The sequence below is a fragment of the Thunnus thynnus genome, chromosome 13 (genome assembly GCF_963924715.1).
Source record: "Thunnus thynnus chromosome 13, fThuThy2.1, whole genome shotgun sequence".
In the NCBI taxonomy this organism is placed as follows: domain Eukaryota; kingdom Metazoa; phylum Chordata; class Actinopteri; order Scombriformes; family Scombridae; genus Thunnus; species Thunnus thynnus.
Genome location: NC_089529.1, coordinates 1104145 through 1129663, shown reverse-complemented (window position 1 = coordinate 1129663; position 25519 = coordinate 1104145). Strand labels below are relative to the sequence as shown.

The window sequence follows — 25519 nt, the reverse complement described above, 5'->3', positions numbered from 1 at the left end:
CATAACTGAGGTTGGTTCAGACACTGCTACATGTTACTGTGCATGTGTTAATTAATGACACATGCAAGGAAATGATTATGTTGTGAATTTGCACCTTGTTTTAAATAACTAAACTCCATCAGAGGCTGTGGTTGTGTCCTGGGTGGTGGCAGGTTGAGTTTGCGGGGCTGAGAAGGCGAAGCTAGTCCATTATCATGGGTTGTGTCTAGATGAGGTTAGGAGATGGGGGGAGAGGCGATCATGCCCACTTAGGAGACAGGAAGTGTATATGAGTAAACTTTTAACACTAACATATACTAACATAAATTCTCTGTCAGCTACACTCAGAAACAGGATGTTGATACTGAGTATATTGTTGTGTCACGCTGGATGTAACAGGAATAACAGGAATTTATTCATTTATTAAACACCCTATAAAAAGGAGAACTTTCTCTCTAGGAGGCCAAACAGGCAGGTGCTCAAGCCCCCTTTGAAGTCTATCTATGCCCGATGCTGTTATTTAAATCAACATACTGCGATAACTTGATAAAAATAAACTTCTGGATCATCAGCATCACTCATTGCTCTGATCTGAGAATGTCCTGGTTTACAATGACTTGAGGTTTTTTGTTTTTTGTTTATTGTTGTTTTTTTTATCAGGAATGTAATAAGTATATAGTGGAACTCTGGTCACACACTTTGTCTTTACAGTCAGACATACTACTATTCAGTCATTAAACACCACATTACCATCACTTAGTTGTGTGGACAGAATTAAGGAAATATAACCTTAGAGTGTGTACTCATGAAATTTTGGTTTACTTTAATGACTTTAATTTATTGTTTGTAATGTTTATGTTGTGTAACTAACCTATGATAAACCATGGTAACCTACATAATTTTTAGGTGGAATAATTTAGAGACTCTAATCTATCTATTATCTTAATCTCTATATTCGCAGTAATTAAATACTTGTAAACTGTGTGTTTCTTTTGTTTGTGTGTGTGATTAGGAGACAGTTTGAGAACGTGAATACACCTTTCGATTCCACATTTCAACATGCCCTCTCATTAGTCCCCATACACAGGAGGCCACAGTGAAGGTTGTGCTGCTTCCCCAGCTGCTGCCGACTGTCACATGGCTGTCAGCAGCTCCTGCTGAGGAATAAATACTCTCTCTCTCATGCACACACATACGTGCATTCTTTCCCTGCCTGCTCTGTTTGTCCAGCATCACAGATGCAAAGGTTTTTCTCATTGTCTCAGAACCTCTCATCGCATGTGCACAAACATCAACACACATACACAAGTTCAGAGGAACTGGTACTGAATGAAGAATATATTGGCATATACAAACCCCTAGAAATTTCAGCTGATCTGAAAGGTATGTGTCATGTAAAACCCAGAGACAAAAAGTTGGAAGCACAGGCCATATGCAGCAATATCAACAAGTGGACAAAACGATCCAGGAATGTATCCATACAGCACACACACACACACACACACACACACACACACACACACATATGTGTGTACATGCCAAAAATGTGTTCCAAAAGAATCTGATTGTTTCATCATAATCCTATGATGACGGAGACTTCATGGGAGTCAACATACCCCCAAAGCAACACTGTCATGACGTTGATGAATATTACTTGTAGCCAAAAGAATTATGGGAATGGAAAAGTCGTTGACTCAGGCATATGTTAAAGTAGATTCTGAAGCAGACTGAAATTAAGTATGCAGAAAAAATCAGTATGATGCTTTTGGAAATAAAAGACAATAAGGAATTCATCATTTCTTGTACACCTTCATACATCCTTCAACAAGTCCAATGGAGCAACTTCGAAGTGAAATGTTTCAGGATCTGCAGTCATGGCTGAGAATTTGAGGCTGGCCTTGGAAACCACAGAGAAGTCTCAGAGGGAGCATAACACCCTGATGACCAGTCAGATCCTGTTCCAGACTGTCTGACTGTGGCTACCTCCAACTTTTATTCCTACAAGTAGATGAGTTTTGGCAGCTTCAAGTTTTTTAAAAGGCTGAAGGATTTTATCAGGGTGCAAAGACTTCCTGGAGTCTCGGCTATTTGCTTGAACTTCACAGTGACATTCAGCTGGCTAAGACAGACTTCCAGAACATAACTCTTCCTAGACCGAGTTAATCAGTGAGATTTAGAGGTTTTGGTAGGTGTACTTTTGAACAAATAAAGAGGAGTGATCACTGTTTAGGAGAATTCCACTCCATTTATTTAACTCAGACTGTTGAAGCCTTATATTAGCTTTAGCTGAACTTCAGAATTCATTTTTACATAAAAAGAAGACTGTGGATTTTGTCCCCCATCAATTGCATCATGGTAGGAATGGATCGCTCATGGGTTGTTATAGACAGGAAGAATGTTTACAGATTTTACACTTTTAACACACATACAGGTATGTGAGTATGATTTTATTAAGATTGTCTTGAAAAAATGTGAACCTAACCTTTAAAGCTTTATGGGGCAAGACTGTCACATATACATCCATCTTATAATTTTAGCCACAACAATTGTTTAAATTTATTCCATTAACCGATATGAAGGCAGTGACCAATCCAACTTCAGCAAGAAGACGAATACATGTATTCCCAAAATGTCAAACTATTCCTTTACATATTGGTGCTGCCCTTCAGTATTAACAAGAAGGTAAATACAGTAAATTTAATGGTATAGCTGGATAAACCTGGTGATTACACACACACTACTTGTAATTAGGATGAGTTCATTGTTGATTTGGCTCTACACATGAGATTTGTTGACAGTAAGGAAAATATTAATTATTTCTTTTGGAGATTGTATGTTATTTTAGATGTTTCCTATAATTTTTTCAATGCATTCTTGTGGGACTGTTGTCATTGTTTCTTGCATGATACTTGTTTGGCTGTATTTAAGGACTGACTGAATGTTTTCTTCATTCTCAATTCTCTCTTCAAAGTCCTGATCTCAGTGAGCCTGCCTGATTAACCAAAGAATAGGATGCAGTATAAAATCAATGACTGTAAGAGTAAAAAGCTTAGAGAGACTATAAAGGTAAATTTGAAGCAATCAAATCTATGGGTTTATGTGCTTTTGTTATAAACCGTTCTACTAAACAAGAATTCAGTTGATGATCAGAGGTCAATCATGTGGTTCAGTTGTTTTGTGCTTTCAAACCGCAATATATCTTTTCGATTTGTTTGTTGTTTTTCAGACATGATGTCCATGAAATATGCTGTAATTGAAAGCCTTTATCAGATTACAGATTTTTCTAAACACTGGTGATGTCCTCAAGTCTTCACAGATGAAATTCAAAAGGAATGCCTGCCATTGCAAACATCCATCAGTCCACAGTGAACAGTTGTGTAGCCGTGCAGACCGCCTTAATACCACTGAATTAGATATCTGGTGTCATGGCTTAGGAATTAGGATGGGGGGGAAAGCAGGCAAAATACTCACACAACCATAACATGAACAACATCACAGCATTTGAATCTTACAGTTACAATGTCTTCTCTAGCTGCAGGACTTTCATACTGTACTGTACAGTATTTTATAGATTACTATACTGCACAGTAGGCCTACATAAACTTTTACATTTGGGGAATGTTCCTAATTCTCTAGATTGATGAAAAGTCATAAGACTGAACTGTTTTTCCACTGATAACAAGACAAAGTCAGACTCTCTGTTTTCTTCTCTACAGTAAGCCTCTATATTAATGTTGGTTCATTGGTTCTGTTTTGTGGAACACTTTAGTCTCAACTGGCCAATCAGACAGCTGGTTCATGCCCAAGTCTCTGCATTATGCAGCACTCATGATACTCAAAATATTTCTTTGTCAAGAATCAGACGAAATCCATCTTGTTTCATGTGGACATTCTTGCAATAGCGGGGAGTGGTCAGTTCATCTTTGTATCCACTGCAACCCTTTGCAGGAACACATTTGTCTCTGCACACAGCTGATATAAAGCAGGCTCTGCATAACAGTATATCATGCAGAGCTTGATCCTGAGAGGAAATCTCATGGTTATTGCTCTTTAAAATGCAAAATAAATATTCACGCTAACACTTCAGACATTCACTGAAAGTATCTGTCTTACAAAGTGTTTCCCCATTAAAACACAAACTCTTAATATACCTGCATTTCCTCTGTACCCACTTTTTTACCAAAGTTTCCTGCTTACAATTGTTTTAAATAGCAATAACTTGCATGATTTCTTTAAGCAAATATGACTGTGTTTGTTGCAGCTTGGGGCTGTACAACTCCAGCAGAGACCATGTAAATAATACACATTTGTTACACTTTTACTTTTGTGATTTTGTGAAAATCAAGCCAGAGTTCAGCTTGTAGGAATTAAATGTACTGTGATGTCTCAGACTGCAGATGGTTATTCAGCGCTACAATGTGAATTATGCTGATATTACATACACATTTCCATTACATGCTAAATATTTGGCATTTGCCTAAGAATCCAAGCTGCTGTATCTTCAGGCCATCATTGGGAAGCATCATCTGCTGAGGACATTAAGCAGATGGAAAACAGGCCCTATAGGTAATGTAGCTGCCTTAAAATAGGTTAGTTTCTGCTTTTTTTCCTGAGAAAAACAATTAATCTGAAAACACTGATGCTGACTTTAGAATCTACTTAAAATAGTGCAAAATGGCTGCGTGCAATCTGGAAGAGTGAGGCATTCGTCACAATAACAATGACCTCAGCTTTTATCTGATTATGTATCCCATTCAGTAGATAATTTATCCAAACTCAAGGGGTAGAAATGTCTGGATAATCAATTTTCTTCAGAATGAAATGAGTAAGGTAATGAAGCTCTTCCCAAATTTGCCCTTAAATGGTAACATGTGCCTTTAAGGGCCCTCCTGATTTGGCATTTTCATAACTGCACACTGAGGTCAACGACAGGCTTAGGGGATTTTCTTTTGTTTTACTTTTCACATACACTCAGTGCTTGGTAATCTAACCCAGTAGTTGCCACAGAAAGGTCCAGGAGCTCCAGTGTTTCCAAAGTGAGAAAATGTTTCAAAACTATGTCACGTTTTATTCTCTAGAAGTTAGCATATAAGGTAAATGTATAAAATTGATCTAGAGCTTCAAGTTTCCTCTTTGTGCACTCTCTCTCATGTCACATCTGACGACAAAAACATTTCTGATAAGACCAAATCTTATCAATTAGGGGTTCTGTGGTCAAACAAGGATCACATTTCGGGGCTCTTTATATGCAAAGTTTTGGAAACAGATCCCATTGCGCACGCCACACTGCACGTTAGCCAAATTTTTACTGCACTATACAGTAGTTTACATCTGCAAGGCCAGCAGCTTGATTATACCCCCCTCAATACAAAATAACCTCCATAAATAGAACTTACAGTTTGGAGCCTGAGGCCGTAGTCATCCGACGCGTCGCTGTTTGGTGCGTCCGGGGCGCAACGTGCCCGTAAAGCTCCCCAAGCCTGGCGCCCGGGAATCGGGGAGTCCCCGAGGCAGAGAGCGTTCAGCACCCGGGATTCCTGCCTCTGTTTGAGCAGCTCCAGCTCACACAGGCCAGCCAGGCTGGCCTCCAGCCGCTCCTTATTCCGACTGCGTTCAGCTTTCATGGGCAGAGAGAACGAGGGGAACATGACTCCAAAAGAGCCTAGCTCTTGCAAAGACATCCTGCCCTCCAATTTTCTTCTTCACTGTTTCCCAACAATGTGAGGCTAAATGAATCCGTTTATGCTTCGATTGACTCGTCTTATTCTCAGGATACCTACAATGGAGCGGCATCGGATGTAGGCTTCAGCTGCTGAACTCACCGCTGTCGGACTCGGACCCATTCCCCTCCTCTAGCCTGCGCTCTGCTGTGCTGTCTCACTTGGACAGCTGTTGGTGGAGCTTATGCAGGCATGCAGCCTTTTGTTGGCTCTGCTAGACACCCACAATCCACCGAGCCCTCAGTAGACTCGCTACAAAAAAGAATAACAAATTTGATCAAAGTATCAGAAAGCCTAACTGAATAAAAATTAACAACGTAGACCAATGTCATGAAATAGTTATAGAAGACATAATATGTAGGCTATGTGAGGGCATACACCGGCGTGTTTGTGGTGATCATTAGTTAGATCTTCACTTTCTTTGCCTCGTCAAAACTATATATTTTTGGATGACCTGTTGTCAGCAGTGAATCTTTGGTCACTGCCTTCAGACTCACGTGGATGCGCAGGCTTACTGTATGAAGTGTGACGAGTACTGTGCATACAGAACATGCTGTATATATATACGTACATACTGTACAGACATATACAGTGCATAGTCACTCCGCTAACCTGTAGCAGATGATGCATTTACTGTGTGGTAGAGACTTCAATGACCAAGAAATGCGCCTTTAGGAAATTATGGTTAAAAAAACAACAACAAAACAAACAAACAAAAAACAGGGATATGAACACTAACATTAAACAACAAATGCAAAGTTTCCCGTGTTTTGGGGAAGTCATCCACAACAGGCTATGTAGATTTAAAGCTCAGGACGCCATCCTGTGGTCTAACCAGACTACTGTAATATGAACAGATTATTGCCGTTCTTGCTGAATTACATACATTTACACATGCAAATATATTGTAAACTGTATTTCAAAGAGAATTTTTCACCTAGAATTTCATTTAAATATCCTTCCCTGATCCTGTTGAAAACATACATTTTCAAAATGTGTTCAGAATAATGTTTGGCCATTCAAAGTGTCTGCAGTAACTGTCATTTTTTAGATTTAATTCTGTTTAAAAATTCAAGGACAATCATGTATAGTATTATATACTAATCCTCACTACAAATGTACAGTATATTACAGGGCATTATCATTGTACGGTGTATATTCAGTACATATTATAGTTAAAGATTATGGTCCTACTTTCAGTCTTTATATTCTCAGCATTTTCTTTTTTTTTTTGTTACTTTATACTATTTTGCTTTTTTTCTATTGTATCTACAGACAGGTGACAAATTGAAGGAAAAACCAACATAAAGTGTCTTAGTAAGGTGTTAGGCCACCACGTGCTGCCAGAACAGCTTCAATGCACCTTGGCGTTGATTCTACAAGTCTCTGAACTCTACTGGAAGGATGAACACCATCCTTCCAAAAGATATTCCCTCATTGGTGTTTTGATGATGTTGGTGGACAACGCTGTCTAACATGTTGGTCCAAAGTCTCCTATAGGTGTTCAATTGGGTTGAGATCTGGTGACTGTGAAGGCCGTAGCATATGATTCACATCATTTTCATACTCACCCATTGCCTATGGATGGGGGCGTTGTCATCCTGGAAGAGACCACTCCCATCAGGATAGAAATGTTTCATTATGGATAAAAGTGATGACTCAGAACAACTTTGTATTGATTAGCAGTGACTCTTCCCTCTAAGGGGACAAGTGGACCCAAACTGTGCCAGCAAAATGCCCCCCAAAGCATAATAGAGCCACCAGATCCCCTCACTGTAGGGGTCAAGCATTCGGACCTGGAACAGTTTTTCCTTTAATTTGTCACCCATCTGTATGTCTGTGTGTCTATTTCTGGAGATATATGTGTAAAATGCATTTTTCCCAATGCATTTGCTCTGTATAGTTTGCAGTTATTAGAACAATGAAGGAATGTGCACTGGGGTTGGACTTGACCAGCTAATATTGATCAAACCCCAGTGATAAACAAAATAGAGTGACTGTGGGCATAAACAGATGATACAAATTCAAAAACTGTCATAATATTTTTTCTTTTTATTCATTCTTCGGTCTCGACTCACAGGCCTCTTAGAACAATAATTTCCTTTTAAGCACTTTTTTCTGCCTCAGTCCACTGCCAGCATGGTTTGAGGCCTTATAATCTGTACTATAAGTCTACACAACAATATACATTAAATTATCATGTCTGTATAGTTTGAATTCATATATGCAGATCAAAGTAAGTTTCCAAAGACAGGTCAGTTATTGTAAGCACACACAGAAGTATACAATGCTACACCACCAAGTGAGTTGAATGAGGGTAATACTGTTTGTGTGTGTGTGTGTGTGTGTGTGTGTGTGTTTACTGATTGAGTGCTGAGAATTGAAGCTGAGGGTGCAGTTTTGGGATTGTCATGTAAAGTTGACAATAATTAAAACTTCCACATCCTGTTTCCTTTAAATGATCACAGTTTCAAAATAAACTTCTTTTGTAAGCAGCAGTTTCATTTAGAGATCAGCTGGTAAATCTTTGTTTTTTGTGGCTGCACCACACAAAGATGTGTCACCTGTCACTGAACACTTAGTGTCTGTATCGACCTGAACTCCGGGGTCTTTTTTGGGGTCATCTACAGTGTTTTCACACTCATGCATAAAAGTAAGACTTATATAATAGATGCATAAAATTTGACACTAGCATTAATCAGACAGCTGTGCATTTCATATACAGTAGAGGAACCACATGGCTTCAGTGATATTATACAAGAGAGTCCACTGAAGAAAAATAAATAAATGAATTAAATTACAAGTTAATCATCTCAACTGAAATGTTTTAAAAATGGCTTTTGAGTCATTTATATCAGGTCAGAGTAGCACCGTAAACACTCTGAGTTGGACAACAGCTTTGGTTGCAGATTTATGGAGAGAAAACAGTGCATATATAATTTACATGTTTTATAAGATTTACACATCTAATTAAAGGTTTGTGAAACAGTTGAACATTTTGTACACTTGAATCTGAATATTTGTGTGCAACAAGTCAAACTTACATTCATACATTTCTGTACAAAACTGCTGTTGTGAGTAGAGATTATTTGCTCATTTGATGATTTTGGTTTGTGCATTTGTCAGTGTCATCCTGTAGATAAACCCACACTATGGGAGGGAGCAAAAAAATAAAATAAAATAAACATCTGTATCAACCTATCACATCAATGTTTTCTACAGCCTATCGGAGCAAGACACTGTAAAAACCAAACCTTTGACAGTTTAATGTAAACAAGTGCTGGTGGAGTGAGGATGAACAGCAGGGTCCTCATGTTATCATCATGGCTGAGGCGCAGGTGAGATTCTCTTAATACATCCATCGACAGGATGACACAAATCAAGATCTTACCTTACCCAGTTTTGTACATGAGAAATATGAAGTTAGTTTGTTGTGAACACATATTCAGACATAGATTTGAAATTAAGTGGATTTTTTCCATTTCACAAAACCTTATTTTACATTTGTAAATATTGTAAAGCACATGTTGATAATATATGTGTTATTTTTATCTCCATATAAATCCCATTAATAATGTGCAAAGTTAAACTGAAGTTGTGTTGTGCACTATATATAATATATGCTATATTATTTCTGCACACACTCCACCTACAATACACTTTTCTCAAAGACAGCTGAGTGTCTGAACCATTTGACAGACCTTCTAATACTAATCAAAACAAATGTTCCTCTCTATAAACAGTTACAGCTGCATGGAAAACAAACTGATTTGAAATGAGTTATGTTAACTCAGCATCAGCCACTGACACCATCAGGAAGACAGTTGGTAACACTGACAGCTTTTCACATCTTTAAATGCATTCTTCTTTCCTACACGACACAAATAATAATAAATAAATATCTGCCTTTTCATTTTCTATACGCAATTCACAGTATTTGAAGCACAAAGTACTCATACTGTAAGTACTCAACTCACTTTAGTTTGGCTTTCTGTCACTGCAAGACATTTGCAGCTAAGGTTCCTAGGTGTGATGCTTCTTTGATATTTCTTTTCTCAATTAGGACTTTGTAGAAGATTTTTTACTGTGGAACAGCAATGAAACCTGTCATCACAGCCAAACCTACCAATAAAACAGAATCCACCAACCTTGTATCACCAAAAAGTCCATGTTTCAAGATGTTTCCCATGTGATATCTTTTAAATGTAAACATTTGTCACACATTTCAAAAGTTTGGCTTTCATTGTCATGTCAAAAATATGTTTACAATGTGGACAAGTATATATAAAAAAAGGCAAACATGGGAATACAGGATTTCTGTATGACATGTGCTATCACCCTGACCCCTAACAGTTCAGTCAAGGGTGTGAAATGTGAACAGACTCATGAAATTACCCACAGACAAGTTCATATAGCTGTGTCACCGTCCATGACTGAGTGATTACATTTCTGCACTGATAGAAACCAAGACATCAACAGTAAAGCTTGTTTAAATGTAAAAGCTTGAACAAACATTCTGTGAACAGTGACCAGTGTGGTGTTTGGTTAGACAAACATTCCTTAGAGGCAGAAACCATAGGAAGGTTAGCTTCAACAGAGCCAAAAAGTCCTTGAAAACTGACTGAAACCAAAGTCACGGAGTGAGAGAGGACCTGGTACTTCTAACAATTTCAATTAAGTATTTAAATTAGCCAGCTACTGGTCTGTGTGGCCAAACAAATTAAATGGCTGCTTTTGTGGAGACAACTGGTGCTATAAGTGCATGATGGGATATCAGCAGCATGAACTGCAAGCTTTTAAAGCACAGGCTGAGAACACCACATTTGACAAACTATTATCACCTTATTAAGTTCTTACATCAAAAATGCAGTTGCTTATTTTCACATCCAGCAGACACAGAGCAATATTAGTTAACATTAGCGAAGTTTGTGACAGCACATCCAAAACAATTAGCTAAAAAAGTTTAACAATCTTTGCAGAATTTGGTGATAAATCTGTGTGGGTTTGTCAGCAACACCTTGCACATTCACCCATTATAATGTATAAAAAAATATAGTTTAATGAAGATTTAAAGAACTGGTGGATTGTTGTTGGTGGATTACATAATTTCAGATGTTTGTCTCCCGATGTTTTCTCTCATCACAAAGTGACAGAATTACATGTGACTAATTGTTGACTTTCCCAAGTCATGAATATTATCAGCATGAAGTCAGTGTCAGCTTCTTTTCTTTTACTTTGTTCTTTAGTAAACTGTGACTCTGTCTCAATAAAAACAACAAACAACAAACATACAGTACCACTGCAGAAAGTACCACTGCAGAAAGGTTGCACACATTTATGTTCACTGCATCTGACATTTAGCCTACTTCATGGCCGGACTACTGGTACACAGTACATACAGTATAAACATCTTTTACATGGCAACCACACATGAATTGATGCAATGCACAGAAATGGCTTAAATAAGGTTGAGTATCCAAAAAAGGATAAAGCTGTTGACGTGAAAGCCTTGGCAGCGATGAAGCAGTGGAGATGTGTCGGAGAAAATCATTAAAACACTGGAATGACATTAATGCTTGGCTGTGAACAAAGCATTTCTTTATTCCCTTGGCAAGACATTAGGAAACTTGGAGATGTGCCATCTTCAACTCAGCATTCCTGTTTTCTTTCCATACATTCTCTCTGCTTGCTAATCAAATGCCCCTTATCAACATGTCACTAAATCAAAACTGCAGAGCAATGCTCCAGCCAGTTCAGAATATTTTATGCCATAGAAGACATAAACATACAACATAGAATCACAAAAGTATGGCATAAGCTGTCAGGGAAACCAGCCCTGATCTGCTGAATATGCCTGGTAAAAATAGCCCTGACTGCCATATACATCTTAAAAATCACATGACACACACGCACACACACATAACCACACACACAAACGTTTGTATAGCTATCTTAGTGAGGCCATTCATTGACATAATGCATTCCCTAGCCCATAACCCTAACCTTAACCATCACAACTAACCCCAACCCTTACCCTAAACTGAACCTAAACTCAATTCTAACCTTGATCCTAAAACCAAATCTAAACCCTCAAACAGCCCTTTGAAGGTGTATCAGAAAGTGAGGACCAACCAAAATGTCTTCACTCTCATAAAATGTCCTCACTTCCCGGGTCTAAAAATCAAATTAGTTCTCATAATGATAGCCATAAAAGTACACACACACACACACACACACACACACACACACACACACACACACACACACACACACACACATATGTATATTACATTTTGATTCCTCAGTGTTCTGTTGAACAAATGATAGGTTTAAATACTGCAAACTGTGGATTTATTAGAGTCACTTATCATGTTTCCCAGTTTCCAAGATAGAAACAGATGAATACAGCAGCTATTGGAGTTTTCCAAAGTGAATGCACATATGATTCCAACATGAATTTGTACTTGGAAAAACAGCAGAAGCCAGAAGAAGTTGTAAGCTTTGGGTCAGTCTGATTTCTGTCAGTAAGTGGCAAAACAAACAAAACAAAACAAAAAAAGACAGTAATGCAGCTTTGTGTGCAAAGAAGGAATGTGGAGCTGGGGGCAGGAAGATGTATAAGAGCAGTAAAAGCTACAGACGAGCTTTGCCACTGATTTTGTCTCTCTGCAGGATGCATTGTGGTGTGTTAGTGCACTCTCACCCACTGCAGGTTGATGAGGTCACTTTGAGACAGGGGTTACTTTCCTTGAAAAACTCTCTGACTGAACTCTATCCTCTTCTCTTCGCCTTTAAAAGGCCACATTCTTTCCACAGGCTCAGAAAAGGTAGGTTGAATATTGCACATCATGTCCGTATGCCTTGAGATTATCAATCAGTCATACTGGTTTCTCTTTTCCTCTGTCTCAGAGTTGTAGTCCCTGAGGCCAATGCTTTTATGGAGGTTAAGAAGGGAGTCTCTTAGCTGGATGGAAAGTCAGAAGAGAAACATGTCAGATATATTACAAGAGTATCAGTAAAGTAAGAGAACAGAATTCAATCCTCACTAATTGAAAGTACATTTGAATTTACATACATACATACATTTGACTACTGTTACATGTTCCCACCAGTATCCATATCTCACAACATACATCAGAACCTGTGAACTGAATCTGTCTCCTTAACAGCAGTCAGTGACTACTCTGTTTAAAAATTGAACAGCAATAGCTCCTCATGTTAGGGGGAGCCTCTCTCTTCCCTCTGGTGGTATAGTCATGCAGATGTCTGTATCTGAGCTTTCTGTCTCCACTGCAATGCAATGGGTGTGAGTGGAATATTGATGCTCACAGCAACAACAACTGCCACTTAGGGGCAGTGCAACAAGCTGTAAACAAAACATGGACATATTATTAGTTTATAAAGTTGATATGGTGAAAGCCTTAACAAACAGTTGCTGTTAGCCGGTTGTGTCTCTGGCCACCTGGTCAATGTAAGTCCAACATTCTTTTAGCTCTTTGGTGTCCACCAACTCCTGAGAAAAATATCTGGTTCTTTAGCTGTTAAATACTCCACTATGTTCATCTGATAGTCTCTAAATGTGTCTGTCAGCTGTTGTGTGCTGTGCATGTAGTGTACAGTGGGTTTATCAAAGCTTTTTCACTCAAAACAGCTGGAAACCACGCTGATGAGAGCAGTGTGACTGAAGATGTGGGTTGTAAAACCAAAACAGTGAGCTGAAAGGGGCTCTGTAGAGCTGAGAGGAACTGCAGAGTTGGTGATAATTCTCTGTGGCTTAATCTCTACAAGCAACATCTTTCACATTACACACAGTCATCTAACACATTGTTCATATTAAAATATTGATTAGAAGATTCTTTCTGTAAACAACACTGGGTGATCTACAATGACAGATATAGCGTAAAATAAAAAAACAAAACCACCTGTGTGGCTCCAGCACAGATAAGTGAGTAAATATGTGTTTTGTAATTTGGGTGAATCAACCCTTCATGATGAGTCTCAGACAGGCAGGACATAGTTGACCCCCTCTGTTCCTGAGTGATGCAACTACATCTGGAGTGAGTCCCCTCTGTATCAAACATGCTAATTGTGTCACTCTGGACAATGAAATTATAGAACAAATCTGAGTGTTGCGACTACCTGAGTGTTACAAAGAAGGTTTTTTAATTTAGTAAGTAACCACAATGAAATAGGGACTAAATAAGCCTCCCCACATTCTTAACTTGCCCTCTGGTGTGTGGCGCTGATGTCAGTGTGTCAGTGTGTAAGTGAAGGGATAAATAGTTTCAATGTATCTAAACATTGTTAGTGTGTGGAACTTTAATGGAGGGAAAAGACACCATACGCCCAGGAGAAATAAATTCCTTTTGATGTTTTGTTTATTGCTGGAAACAGCCCTGCAGTCTTCCACACCATACATGTACAACTGCTCTGAGATCTGGTGACTCAAACAGCGACACTGTTTACATCATCCTCTTGCTCATCAAACCACTCAACTGCTTGTGTCTTTTGAATGGTGGATGCTGTTATTGTGAGAGAGACACTGCAGCTATTTTTCTAATTCTTTTATTATTGATCATTTCTTTAATAGCTCCTTAAAATGTTATTTTTAGCGTCATAAATGTCTTAAATAGAGTCATTTGGACACAAAGCCAGAGAGAACTTTATAAAAACTAAAAATGGAGCTAAAATAAAAAATAAATAAAATGGCGTTTGTTGTGGTACAAACTTGAGGAAGCATTTTGTGGTTCTGCACACTACCTGTGTTTGACCTGATGTCTCACCTCATCGAGCAGTAGCACTGATGATTTGATTATCTCCTTCCACTTCTGGAGCTCGTCATCATGGTAACGCTGCTGGGAGTCCAGGAGCTGCACCCACTCCAACTTGGTCTGAGGAATTTTGCTGATGAGACACAGTCATACAGATTTAATTAAAAAGCACACTAACAGACACACACAGGATAAGTAGTGACTCAGGTCACTTGCTGTTCTCCTGAAAAGTCTTAACCCTTAAAGGTAGCTACATAAACAAACAATAGTAGTTGGATTTCTTCTTTCTTCTTCTTCTCATTCTTTACTCAAAATTGAAACTTCTGAAATACATCTATATATGTTCAAGAACATGAATAACAGGATAAATATATACACAGACCTAAAACCATGATTCCCTTTCTCCCTTCTCCACGTCCAAACATGTTAGTACCTTTCTTGTGGTCGTAATGTCTGTGCTGCAGTGAGACTCTGTGTGGCGTACTCCAGCATCCACAGCTTGTAGAACAGCATCACATTGAGAAATACCAGTAGTATCAGGCTGCAGAGAGATACAGAGAGAAAACACAGAACCTCAACTAGTACATCACTTAATGCCATTTACTGGAATGAATCAGGGTCATGGCTGAAATGAGAATACCTTATACAGATCCTATTTGATGCAATTGAAGACGAGGACAGAGAAAAACAGGTAGATTACAACAGATTAAAACAACACAAAAACAAAGGAACACAGATAGAAAGAAGTGCACATCCTCAAATATTCCCTGGTATATCAATCTATGAAATTGTATCAGATGTGTTAGTGATAAAAACAAAAACAGCTGACTGCAGGTGCTGATATAAAATGTCAGAAGAACTGACTTTATCTTAGTGGAGGTAACATTAATCAAACAACAGAATCTTAATGGAGAACAATTCAGATAATCGATAAATCATTGAGGTCATTTATCAAATTGAAAATGTTAAACATTCTCTTTTCCCAGCTTGTCAATCATGAGGATTTGTAGCTTTTCTCTGTTTTATATCATCGTTAACGAAAACAAGACATTTGAGGATGTTTCCTTGGACACTGGAAATGTTGATGGGCATTATTTTATTAGGGCAAAACAATTGATTTACTCTTGAAAAAACAATAAACATAAAGGCATACTCTTGGATTTTAGTGAGTAAATTGATGGTAAGAGCACAGCCTGTCAAGGCTGCTTGATTTGCTGATTGCTAAACAGAGTAAATTACTAGCTGATGTTTGAAGTTGAGTGAGGATGCAGTAGCCAGAGTCTATTGCAATGCAGGGAGTAATGACAATCTAGTGCTTCCATCACTCACACAAGGCTGATGAGAAGCAGCAGTTTGGAGAAGTTGTAAAGTGCAAGGCCTCCTGGAGCATCAGGAATGTGTCTGGTCTGTGTGGAACCTGCAGTAGTGCAAGAAACAGAAAAAAGGAACTGTGACACAATTTCCAAAATTATTTTACTGTTCAGGTGTTATATGTTGACTTTTGTCTTTCTCAAAGTTACAGTGAAACTACATTTCCCATAAATCCTAAAATTTAGATGCAGTTGTTCACTGCCAGTCCTACAGTATTTCACTGACCACAGACCAGGAGTTGGCTGACCTGCCACATGTTTGATGTGGTGAATGTCTGACTCATCCTCAGGTGTGGAGACGGGGCTCAAGGCCTCTTCAATGTTCCCTGCCGGCCTCAGGTGATGGACCAGCGTCTGTTTCCTCCTGTGGCTGGTGCCTGTCCTTAGAGCCTTGCTCTTGGGTGACTGACTGTGGGGCTCCATCAACACCACATCCAACTTATTCAGCTCCAACTCTAGACAGGAGTAAACCAGAGAGAGAGCAATGGGACTTTTGAGAATTTAGAGGTTGCAGTGAGAGTTGGTCACCCTATTTGGTTTCTTTGGTTTTGTTTACTTACATGTAGTGAAGACTTCAAACTGAGTGATCACTTCGTATTCTTTATTTACTGTAAATCTCCAATGACTGCTTTTCAAGTGATGGTAAAATTATAGATTACATAGAAATAAGGAAATTGAAGTACTGCATAAACTTTACTTTTCTACATGTTATTCTCATAATTGTAGCCATTCTGACTATGGGTCATACTGAATTTGCACTTGCCACCTCCAATGTAGATTTGAGAAATTGACTGGCAAAACAATGTATATATTGGGTTAAGCAGCATGAGCCTCCAACAGCTGTCCAAATAGGCTTTAATTGCACATAAATCTCTTCATAGGCTGCTCTCTGGGTCAGACTGGCCGCAATTGTGAGAATAGGATTCAGGTTGAAAAACACTGGAATTTTCCTTACATATACTGTAATGTGTAAATAAATAGTCTACAGAGTTTTAGTTGATTCAGAATAATGATCAAATGGATTTTGTGACCATGTTTGGAGAGGAGTTAGTACAGTTTTTTCTGATTTCTTCATAGTTACACTGTGTCACATTGAACTTTTTGTTGTGTAGTGCTAACCTAAGTTTCTGAAGTACTCATCCAGGCCACTCCAAAAGTTCCTCTCAATGAAGCCCTTCACAATCCCCCATGGTTGCTTCCTGTAACGAAGCTCTGTTGACACCCTGAAGGACACACACATGCACAGAAAAACCACTCACTGATTTTCATAATAAATTTAAAGGGGACCTATTATGCTCATTTCCAGCTCTATATTTTTATTCTGGGACTCCACAAGAGTAGCTTTGCATTATTCACAGTTCAAAAAATTCCTTATTTATTTTATACTGGCCCTGAGGTCAGCCTCTGTCTCTTTCCAGGCCGTTTTAGCTCCTGTCTCTTTAAGCCCAGAATTTACAGGAAGTGAAATGTTTTCCTCACTGAATTAGCTGATCTTTGTTAGTGGTGCTAAAAACCGGTCGAGATATTTGGAGCTGTTTGTTGAATGGATCAGTTATGATAACGCAGGGAGGAATAGTACATGCAGAAACAGCCACAGTGATGATGATGTTTAATGAAGATTTTATATCCTGATGATTTTATTCCTTTAGATTTAGATTTGTTTTGTTGTGAAATGTATAGTGGTTGACGGAGGCAGCTAGCTGTCTCATTAGCGGGAGAGCTAATATACGCAGGGTGTTTCTAGCTGGATAGTACAGTTTTTGTTGTGCTGTTGTGTGGTTATGCCGGACGTTTCTTGACGTCAGTGGGAGAGAGACAAGGCACTCAGGAGCATGCAAAAATGTCACTTCTGTTGGATTTTTGTGGAAAATCCGGTCCGGGTCGTTCACATAGAAATCAGTCCACAGGCTGTTACAGACAACCAAGAAAGTCTGGGAAGGTCTTATTTTTTACGTTACATGACTACCCATTCACTCATTGGCTATAGAAAAACATTAATACATGTAAATTACTTCACAATTCTACATATAGAACCGTTAAATACTATTTGGCAATATTGAATGCACACCTGAAGAACAATGAAATGTTTTGTAAATTTCACCAATTCCGGGTTTCCAAAAAGTCAGCTGAAGATCATCATAAAGTTTTAATTTGTCATTTAAAGTTATTTTAAGTGTTTAATAAATCCAGGTGCATATCTGTTTAAACAAATCTGCGTCATTCAATCTTAGGTATTGTTTTTAGTGAAAATTCCCAGCCTTTTGACTTTGCAATGACTGTTGTGATGATTCATGTGACACAGTTTGTGAAGTACTCAAGAGAAAGAGGATGCAGCACGTTTGGAATGACAGAGACCAACACAGGAATTTGTTTAAAATCAGTACACTCCTGTGACAGAGTTAAATTGAATTACTTCAGTGTTTCGTTTTTTGACTAAATATATGTTTGAACTCATCAAACCTTTGCTGTTTTCATTTTTTCCCATTCTTGTTGCTAAGCGCTCATTGAGATGTTTTAAGTCAGTGGTTTTAAGAGCTTAGGTTTGGTTTTCATGCAGTTAAAACAGAGGTACACTTCTTTCTAGTGCTCTTTATGCTGGTAATAAAACACAAATGAGAGTGAAATATTGCCCCCAATACCTCAGGCGACACTTGTTCTTGGACACTCTGGTGAGCATGTAGCGGTTGAGAGTGTAGAAGTAGTCATGGTAGGGCACGTCATGGGCGATCACCTCTGCATCAATGATGTAGCACTCGTTCTCCTGGCTCGCCTTATATAGAGTCTGAACACACAACAGCATTCAATCAGTTGCAACTTTCTGCTAAAAATTATTCAAGTGAGAATTTAGAGGAACAGTAGGCTACTCTAACTATACTCAAATAAGTAAAAAAATTATTCATTCATACTAAATTAAGCCTTTTTAGAGCTGTGGCTCATGAAATGTCCATCAACCTGCGTTTCAGTGACTGTGGCTGTCTTGGGCGCCAGAGGATTATTCAGAGCAATGGTGTACATGATCTCTCTGGTCTGGTTCCCATCCTGCTCTTTCTTCCATGGTTGATATACCACATCTGCAAGACAAAATATGAAAAGAAACTTAAACTTAATAGTCTGTGGAGTTCATTGCTTCCCATATTTTGCACCTCAAATGCCTTAAAATACATATTGCATGAGGCTAAACACAATTTTCAGCGGTGCCACTTTTCTTCCATTTTACCTGCACAAAACCTTGGTGTGGCCCTTTAATAAATAAAGAGAAGAACCTTTGTAAATCTTTAGTACCTCCAAAATGTCTTGGTGAGAAACATTGCATGTAAGCAGAACTTTTGTTTGTTCACAAAACCAAGAGGGCATTTTTCCACTGAGGACAACAATATGCATTCAGCCATCGTCCTTGTGTAACTATCCTTGCCTCAAGCCTGAGATACAGCAGATAAATGTAACTACGTATTAAACCTTCAATTTCAAATGGACATGATTAACAGTTTCAAGATGACACACGATTGTGTTTATGGTTTTATCCATCATAGACAGCAGCAGTACTGGCTTCCTAACCATTCAGTGTTTAAATAGTTAAACACTCCCCTCTCCAACATTACATTTGATTAAGATTCTGTGTTTGCCTCGTTACAGTGAGTAAGAGGTTAATCACTGCAGATCATGTTGGAGCTCAACATGTCACTTCATCTATTAAATAACTGAAAAATAGTATTGCTCTCGCCACATTACAGAATTTATTATATACAGTAGGTAGAGACCATGGTCTTAAATATGGGATTTGTGCTGCACAAATACAGATAGGACACGTCAAAACGAAAACACCATGCTGGCACGATGTAAAGATGTGGTCATTCTCTTAATAATGTCAAATTAAATATATCTAAATGTTGAAAACAGTCTGGGGTATTAACTGATAAACAGAAAGAATGACATAAGACACCCAAAGTCCTGTCTATCCATTATAAAATCAGTGACAAATCCTCTGACATTATGAACAAAGATACATTATGAACTCTGAACACTTCTCTGTGCTCATCAGTTTGCTCCACTTTACTTTGACTTTATTGGACTGATGGCCTCATTCTCTCTTGATTCAATAGTGTGACACTTGTTAAGCTGCACTGTATTTGAAACAGAGAGAATTAATTATCCCACCAGGAAGTAAAACACAAAAGAGAAAATGCACTGAGGAGGATAAGAAACATCCATTTCTACAGAGCATCATCATAGGGAGGAGACAGGAGGTGAATGTACTATAATGAGTTTACCTGAGAACCGCCTCTGTTCCCGAAATTCCCTCATGAACTCAGACTCAGTGAAGAGTAAGTCATACATCTTGTCCACACCAAACTTGTACACCCCGTTGATGTATTGCCTGCCACTCAGGTCCTTGTGGAAAGCCTGCACCTCTCCTGCACAAAAGAGTATTTCTGTGTGTGAGTGTGTGTTGTGGGGTGAAACTTGCACTGATAAACCACACAAAAAAACAAGGGCGATCAACATGTACACTTAAGGTTCTATTGAGAGGGACAACTGCATATTCAATTAAATATCCAAATGTATCTTTGTATGTGACAGGGTGATATAATACACACACCTTCATCGTGCGTCTCAGATGAGTCACTGAGCTCGGTGGGGAGGTCCTCGTTGTCGTTGAGGTCCAGTGAAGGTGAAAGGGCGTGGCTGCTATGCTGGTTGCTGTGGCTCTCAGGCACGGGAAGGGTGAGGAGGTCTGTGTCAGGGAGAGGGCTGGATACATCCTCCACAGGGGGCAGGTCATACTGCTGGAGCAGGAGGAAAAAACACTGGACAGTCAAAACAAGGATCTCCATTGTTTAAAGGGGTGTTCCAGAGATTCAGTATTCCACTCCCACAAAGTTTTAGAAGATTTTAAAAAAAGAATGGATCAATAATTGAAGCAGCAGAGCAGCAATATCCTGACTTATAGTCCGTGGTATGAGTAAAGCTCCAAAAACACCAGATACTACATTCCCCATAATGCAGCCCATAGCATCTTATCATTAAAGGACGGGTTCACAGTTTTATCAAGTCAGGTGCTAAAATGAACAGTGAAACATGTTTTTCTTGCTGTAATCATTCCTCCTGTTCATACCGACCATTAGAAGATCCCTTCATAATGCACTTACAATGGAAGTGGTGGGGGTCAAAATCCACAGTCTGTGCAAAAATGTATTTAAAAGTTTATCTGAAGCTTATATGAAGCTTCAGCCGTTCAAATGATACAAATCATGTAGATATCTTTCAACGTTGTTGTTACTATACTTCCACCGCAGCTCAACAGGGAAATACTGTCCGAGGAAACACAAAGAGGGAATTTGATGCTAAAAAGACTGTAAATGTGGCAGATATCAACTTGATATGACTAACTAAGACTGCTGAAGACTCATATAAGCTTCACATCAACTTTCAAATGACTGTGTGGACACACTGTGGATTTTGGCCTCCATCATTTGCATTGAAAGCACATTTGAAGGGGATCTTTTAATAACCAGTGCGAACAGGAGGAATGGTTACAACAAAGAAAACCTCTTTCACTGTTCATATGGGCACCTGACTGTTGTTTTAAGACACACTTGAAAGGTTATGAACAGTTGAATATGTGTAATACTTGTAATATATGTGTGCACATCAAGCTCATTTTAAATTTGTATATCTCTTTGCACAAATTTGCACTGCTAGATGCAGTGTAGCAAATTTAAATAATATTTGAGGGGCAATTTTTGCCCTTGACAAAAATTGGGGCATTTACAAAATTTTAGGGATACTTTTAAAAAATAGTAATTAATGCTTAAAGTTGCTGTTTTTAATGTGAAATGAGCCCAGATTGAAACGCATACAGTAAGCACCACTTTGTGCCAGTATGAGTAAATAAAAAGCATACTATTGCTGTTCCAAAGAGAAATGTGTAATCATCTGTATGTGTATAGATACCATCTGTATGTGTGAGAGAGAGCAGGAGACAATTCTAAATATTTAGGCTTTTATTTATTTCCTAATATCCTTCACATATGTATAATGCATTAGTTTATGGTCTTTTTTAAAACATTCTTTAGAAACTGTGGATGGTCAATTTGAAATATTCGAGGAAATGAGAGGCAGTGTTTCACAACTGCAAGCCGGTGATTTTACAAAAAACAACATTAACAGAATTGTATTCATGTAACAACAGTGCAAATTGCTAAATAGTCATTAAACAATAAACTTCAAATATTCATATTATACATGGTTTTCACTGTCAGAGTTAGACTCTGTCATCTATTTCCATTGTTGCTGCTGTTAGTGCAGCGGATTTAGAGGCTTGATTCTTTTCCCATGCAGCTTCATTGCTGGGAGCCTTTGTTTTTTTCCCCTAAATTAGCTCTTTCCTGCAGCCTCTCCTATCCCAACAGCATCATCTTCTTGTGGTCCCACCTGAGAGATGTCCATCATAGTCTTTAACCTGTACCAGTTTGAGGTCTTTTTTAAAAATCCTCTTTAGAAACTGTGGAAGTTGTATTAAAATATTTGGGAAAATAAAAGTATAGTTTCAAAACTGTAAATGCAAACCAGAAACCTTACAAACAGCATTAAACAATACACTATTCAACAAGTCAGTCACAGCAACCAGACATACTTCATGAGCTACTCAAGTGGATTTCATATTGTACATGGATTTCACTGTTAGATTCAGACTCTGTCATTTATTTCCATTGCTGCTGCTGTTGGTGCAGCTGATTTAGAGGGCTGTGCCTGTTGCACATATGGTTTTGTTGTTGGGCGCCTTTGTCTTTGTCCACTTTTGAACCAGTTCTTTACTGCAGCCTCCATTATCCCAACAGCATCTTCTTCTTGTGGTCCCTTCAGAGAGATGTACATGAGGTTTTCTACTGTGAGTTTTGAGGTTAATTCTCCAGTCTGTCTTTACACGGTTCAGAAGAGAGCAAGCTCTCCTAACTTTTGATGTGGACACTGAAAAGACCTGAATGATCTTGATTACATGAAGCAAGTTATGAAAATGCTCAGACTAGATATGGGAGATCTGAGGCCACAGTTCTCCCTATTTAAAACTCCTGTAGTTTCTTCTGATTACTTTCTTGAGACATGCCCATTCAGGCATTACACATTCAGTAACACATCCATTGGCAATGAGCTCCTCCTTGAAGTGTTCCAGCAGCAGTGGTACCTCTTCATTGCCGTAAGTAGCTAAATCATCATCAGCCTCAAGCCAGAGCCTTGAGTCAAACTTCAGCATTAGTCTCTTAGTTTCTGTCCATCATGCTTTGCCATGTCTCTCAAAACTTGTTCTGTGATACTGACTGCCTCCACAGCTGCTGGCAGAGATACCATCCTTTCCAGCTTGGTCAAAACATCAACGTAGAGGCCCATGTGTAGAAGGAAATTGTGAGACCCAATTTTATTAATCCAGCTTCTCACTTTTGCAGCATCACATTTTTTTATATCCTGGCACTGGTCACTTCCAATTTCACTCAAATGGGTAATTACAGCTAGGATATTGGCCTCCAGTGACTTAAGTGCTCTTCTATGATGGTCCAACCATCAAACCCCATCAAGTCTTGTAAGTGTCATCGCGCTTTGCTTGAGAAGGTCTGCCATTAGGTCCACCTCCCTCAGTCATTTCCCTGATCCTCCATAAAAAGCCGTATAGAAAGACAAGAAACCATCAACCTCTTGACTGAAATAAGTGCCCTGGAATGCATTCTTGCATGCAAGTTTCAAACGATGAGCCACACAGTGAATGCCCATCAGCAGTTGGAAGTTAAGCTGGTATGAGCCACAGAAGTTAGGCAGAAATTACTTGGAAATTAGGCTGCAACAACTCACTTCAATTAAGGGGTCCACTCAGTAGAAATTAGACAGAAACTAGTTGGAAGTCAAGCTGGTATGATCCACAGAAGTTAGGCAGAAATTACTTGGAAATTAGGCAGCAACAACTCACTTCAATTTAGGGGTCCACTCGGTAGAAATTAGACAGAAACTAGTTGGAAATTAAGCTGCAACAACTCACTTATTTACCATGAAATTTGAGGTAAATGCTGGGGTAATTTTGTGGTAATTTCAAGAAAATTTAAAATAACTTACTTGCTAATTATCACCTAATTACCATGAAATTTGAGGTAAATTTTGGGGTAATTTCAAAGAAATTTCAAAGAAGTTACTTTCTAATTACCGCAGCAGGTATGGATATTGTCACACAGCACATTTCTTCAAATTGTTTAAGTTAGTTATAAAGTTGTGAAAAAGGCATGCATCTTTGTCCACCACAAGGTACATGATAATGACGATATGATACACTTAATACATTTTCCTCCCTTCTGTAACAAGCAGCCAATAAGGTGTGTTTAATGTTAAATTGTTGCTAAATTGCTGCTAAATTAGTGCCAAATTAACCTGAGTTTCTAGCCTCAAACTGATCTGCATTAACTATAGTCAGCATTGATGTTGTCATTGCGTTTGTGTTATTAACGTCAGGCATTAAAGTAACACCTAATGTAAGATTACAACAGTAAGCATACATATTTTCTTTCTTTGTATTTTATGTTATGTTTGTCTAACAGGTGAATATATGTATAAGGACGGTGAATGAAGCTACATTTACATGAATGTTGAATGTTAAATGTTTACTAAATGTCATTATATATTTAGGCAAATAGTTAAGTTCAAGCAATTTTTTAGTGTATTTCCAGTATTTTTGGAGGGAGGGAAGGGATGAGGGAATGTTAACTGTTAAAATCTTTTATAAACCAGTGTCTAATACACGTTATCTAAAGCTTGTGTTGCTTTTTAGAATTGTGGTTTAAATGCATGTCGTCTTCCAAACCTAAGTATTATGACAAGATATGTGAATTACATTAAACTTACATTAACATTAACATGTGAGGAGAATTTACTGAAATACACTTCATTTCTTTGCATGTATCATTAATTAACTATCATGTAGCAGTGTCTGAACCAAGCTCAGTCAAGTTTGTTTTAAATGTAGTCATTCCATTTATTTAATTACAGTGGAAATCACTTATAATGATCACATCCGTCCTGGTCAAATTGATCTTTATAAACAGATGATTATTATAACCGATTTCTTTTTTCTTAATTTCTCATGCAGATTACCATCTAATTGATATTTGTATATTTATTACATGAATATAACCTAATGAAACGGGCAACTTCGCTATTCAATAAATTTTATTGAGCTGCAGGGGCGCCACAGTGAGAAAGTTGAAACAGAATCAACTTTTGGAGAAATGCAACCTGTAACGCTGTACAACCCTACCATGAGGGAAGACAAAACATTACTAGGAAGAGGGGTGGACATTTCTCTTTTTTTGATAACGTTAAAAAGTAAAGTTAGGCTTTGCTGACGGCTTCCCACCTCATTTTAAAAAAGACTAGAGAGGAAAAGAAAGAGAAGCAGTGGTCGAGAGAGCTAGAGAGTGCTTGAGGAGAGAAAGCAGTGGAAGCAAGAAAGCTGGTGAATGAGAAGAATAAAACATTATTTTCTGATTGTTTCATGGTGGTTACAAATAAACACCCACACCCCACATCTCCACACAAACCTGCAGAGGTGTGCCACATGCTGATAATGGTTCTGCAGCCGCTAAATACACATCATACGTGTACTATGGGAATAACGTAAAAAGAAAATAGAATTTCCGTGGTT

General features: G+C 38.4%; 2 protein-coding genes across 2 annotated transcripts in view; both read right to left on the bottom strand.

Annotated features, from left to right (window-relative positions):
- The window catches only part of LOC137195116 (dapper homolog 3-like), a 31015-nt gene extending 24970 nt beyond the window's left edge, over positions 1 to 6045 (bottom strand). The window contains exon 1 of the mRNA XM_067607193.1: positions 5376 to 6045. Within this exon, the coding sequence (XP_067463294.1) occupies positions 5376 to 5660 (285 nt within the window). The 5' untranslated portion in view covers positions 5661 to 6045. The remainder of the gene's footprint in view (positions 1 to 5375) is intronic.
- A 1682-nt stretch (positions 6046 to 7727) lies between these two features.
- LOC137195115 (protein Aster-B-like) overlaps positions 7728 to 25519 on the bottom strand; it is a 51312-nt gene continuing 33520 nt past the window's right edge. The window contains exons 10-19 of the mRNA XM_067607192.1: positions 20438 to 20624; positions 20109 to 20252; positions 18793 to 18911; positions 18480 to 18622; positions 16960 to 17063; positions 16089 to 16295; positions 15800 to 15887; positions 14904 to 15011; positions 14483 to 14603; positions 7728 to 12663 (exon numbers count right to left, since the gene is read on the bottom strand). Of these exons, the coding sequence (XP_067463293.1) occupies positions 12574 to 12663; positions 14483 to 14603; positions 14904 to 15011; positions 15800 to 15887; positions 16089 to 16295; positions 16960 to 17063; positions 18480 to 18622; positions 18793 to 18911; positions 20109 to 20252; positions 20438 to 20624 (1311 nt within the window). The 3' untranslated portion in view covers positions 7728 to 12573. The remainder of the gene's footprint in view (positions 12664 to 14482; positions 14604 to 14903; positions 15012 to 15799; positions 15888 to 16088; positions 16296 to 16959; positions 17064 to 18479; positions 18623 to 18792; positions 18912 to 20108; positions 20253 to 20437; positions 20625 to 25519) is intronic.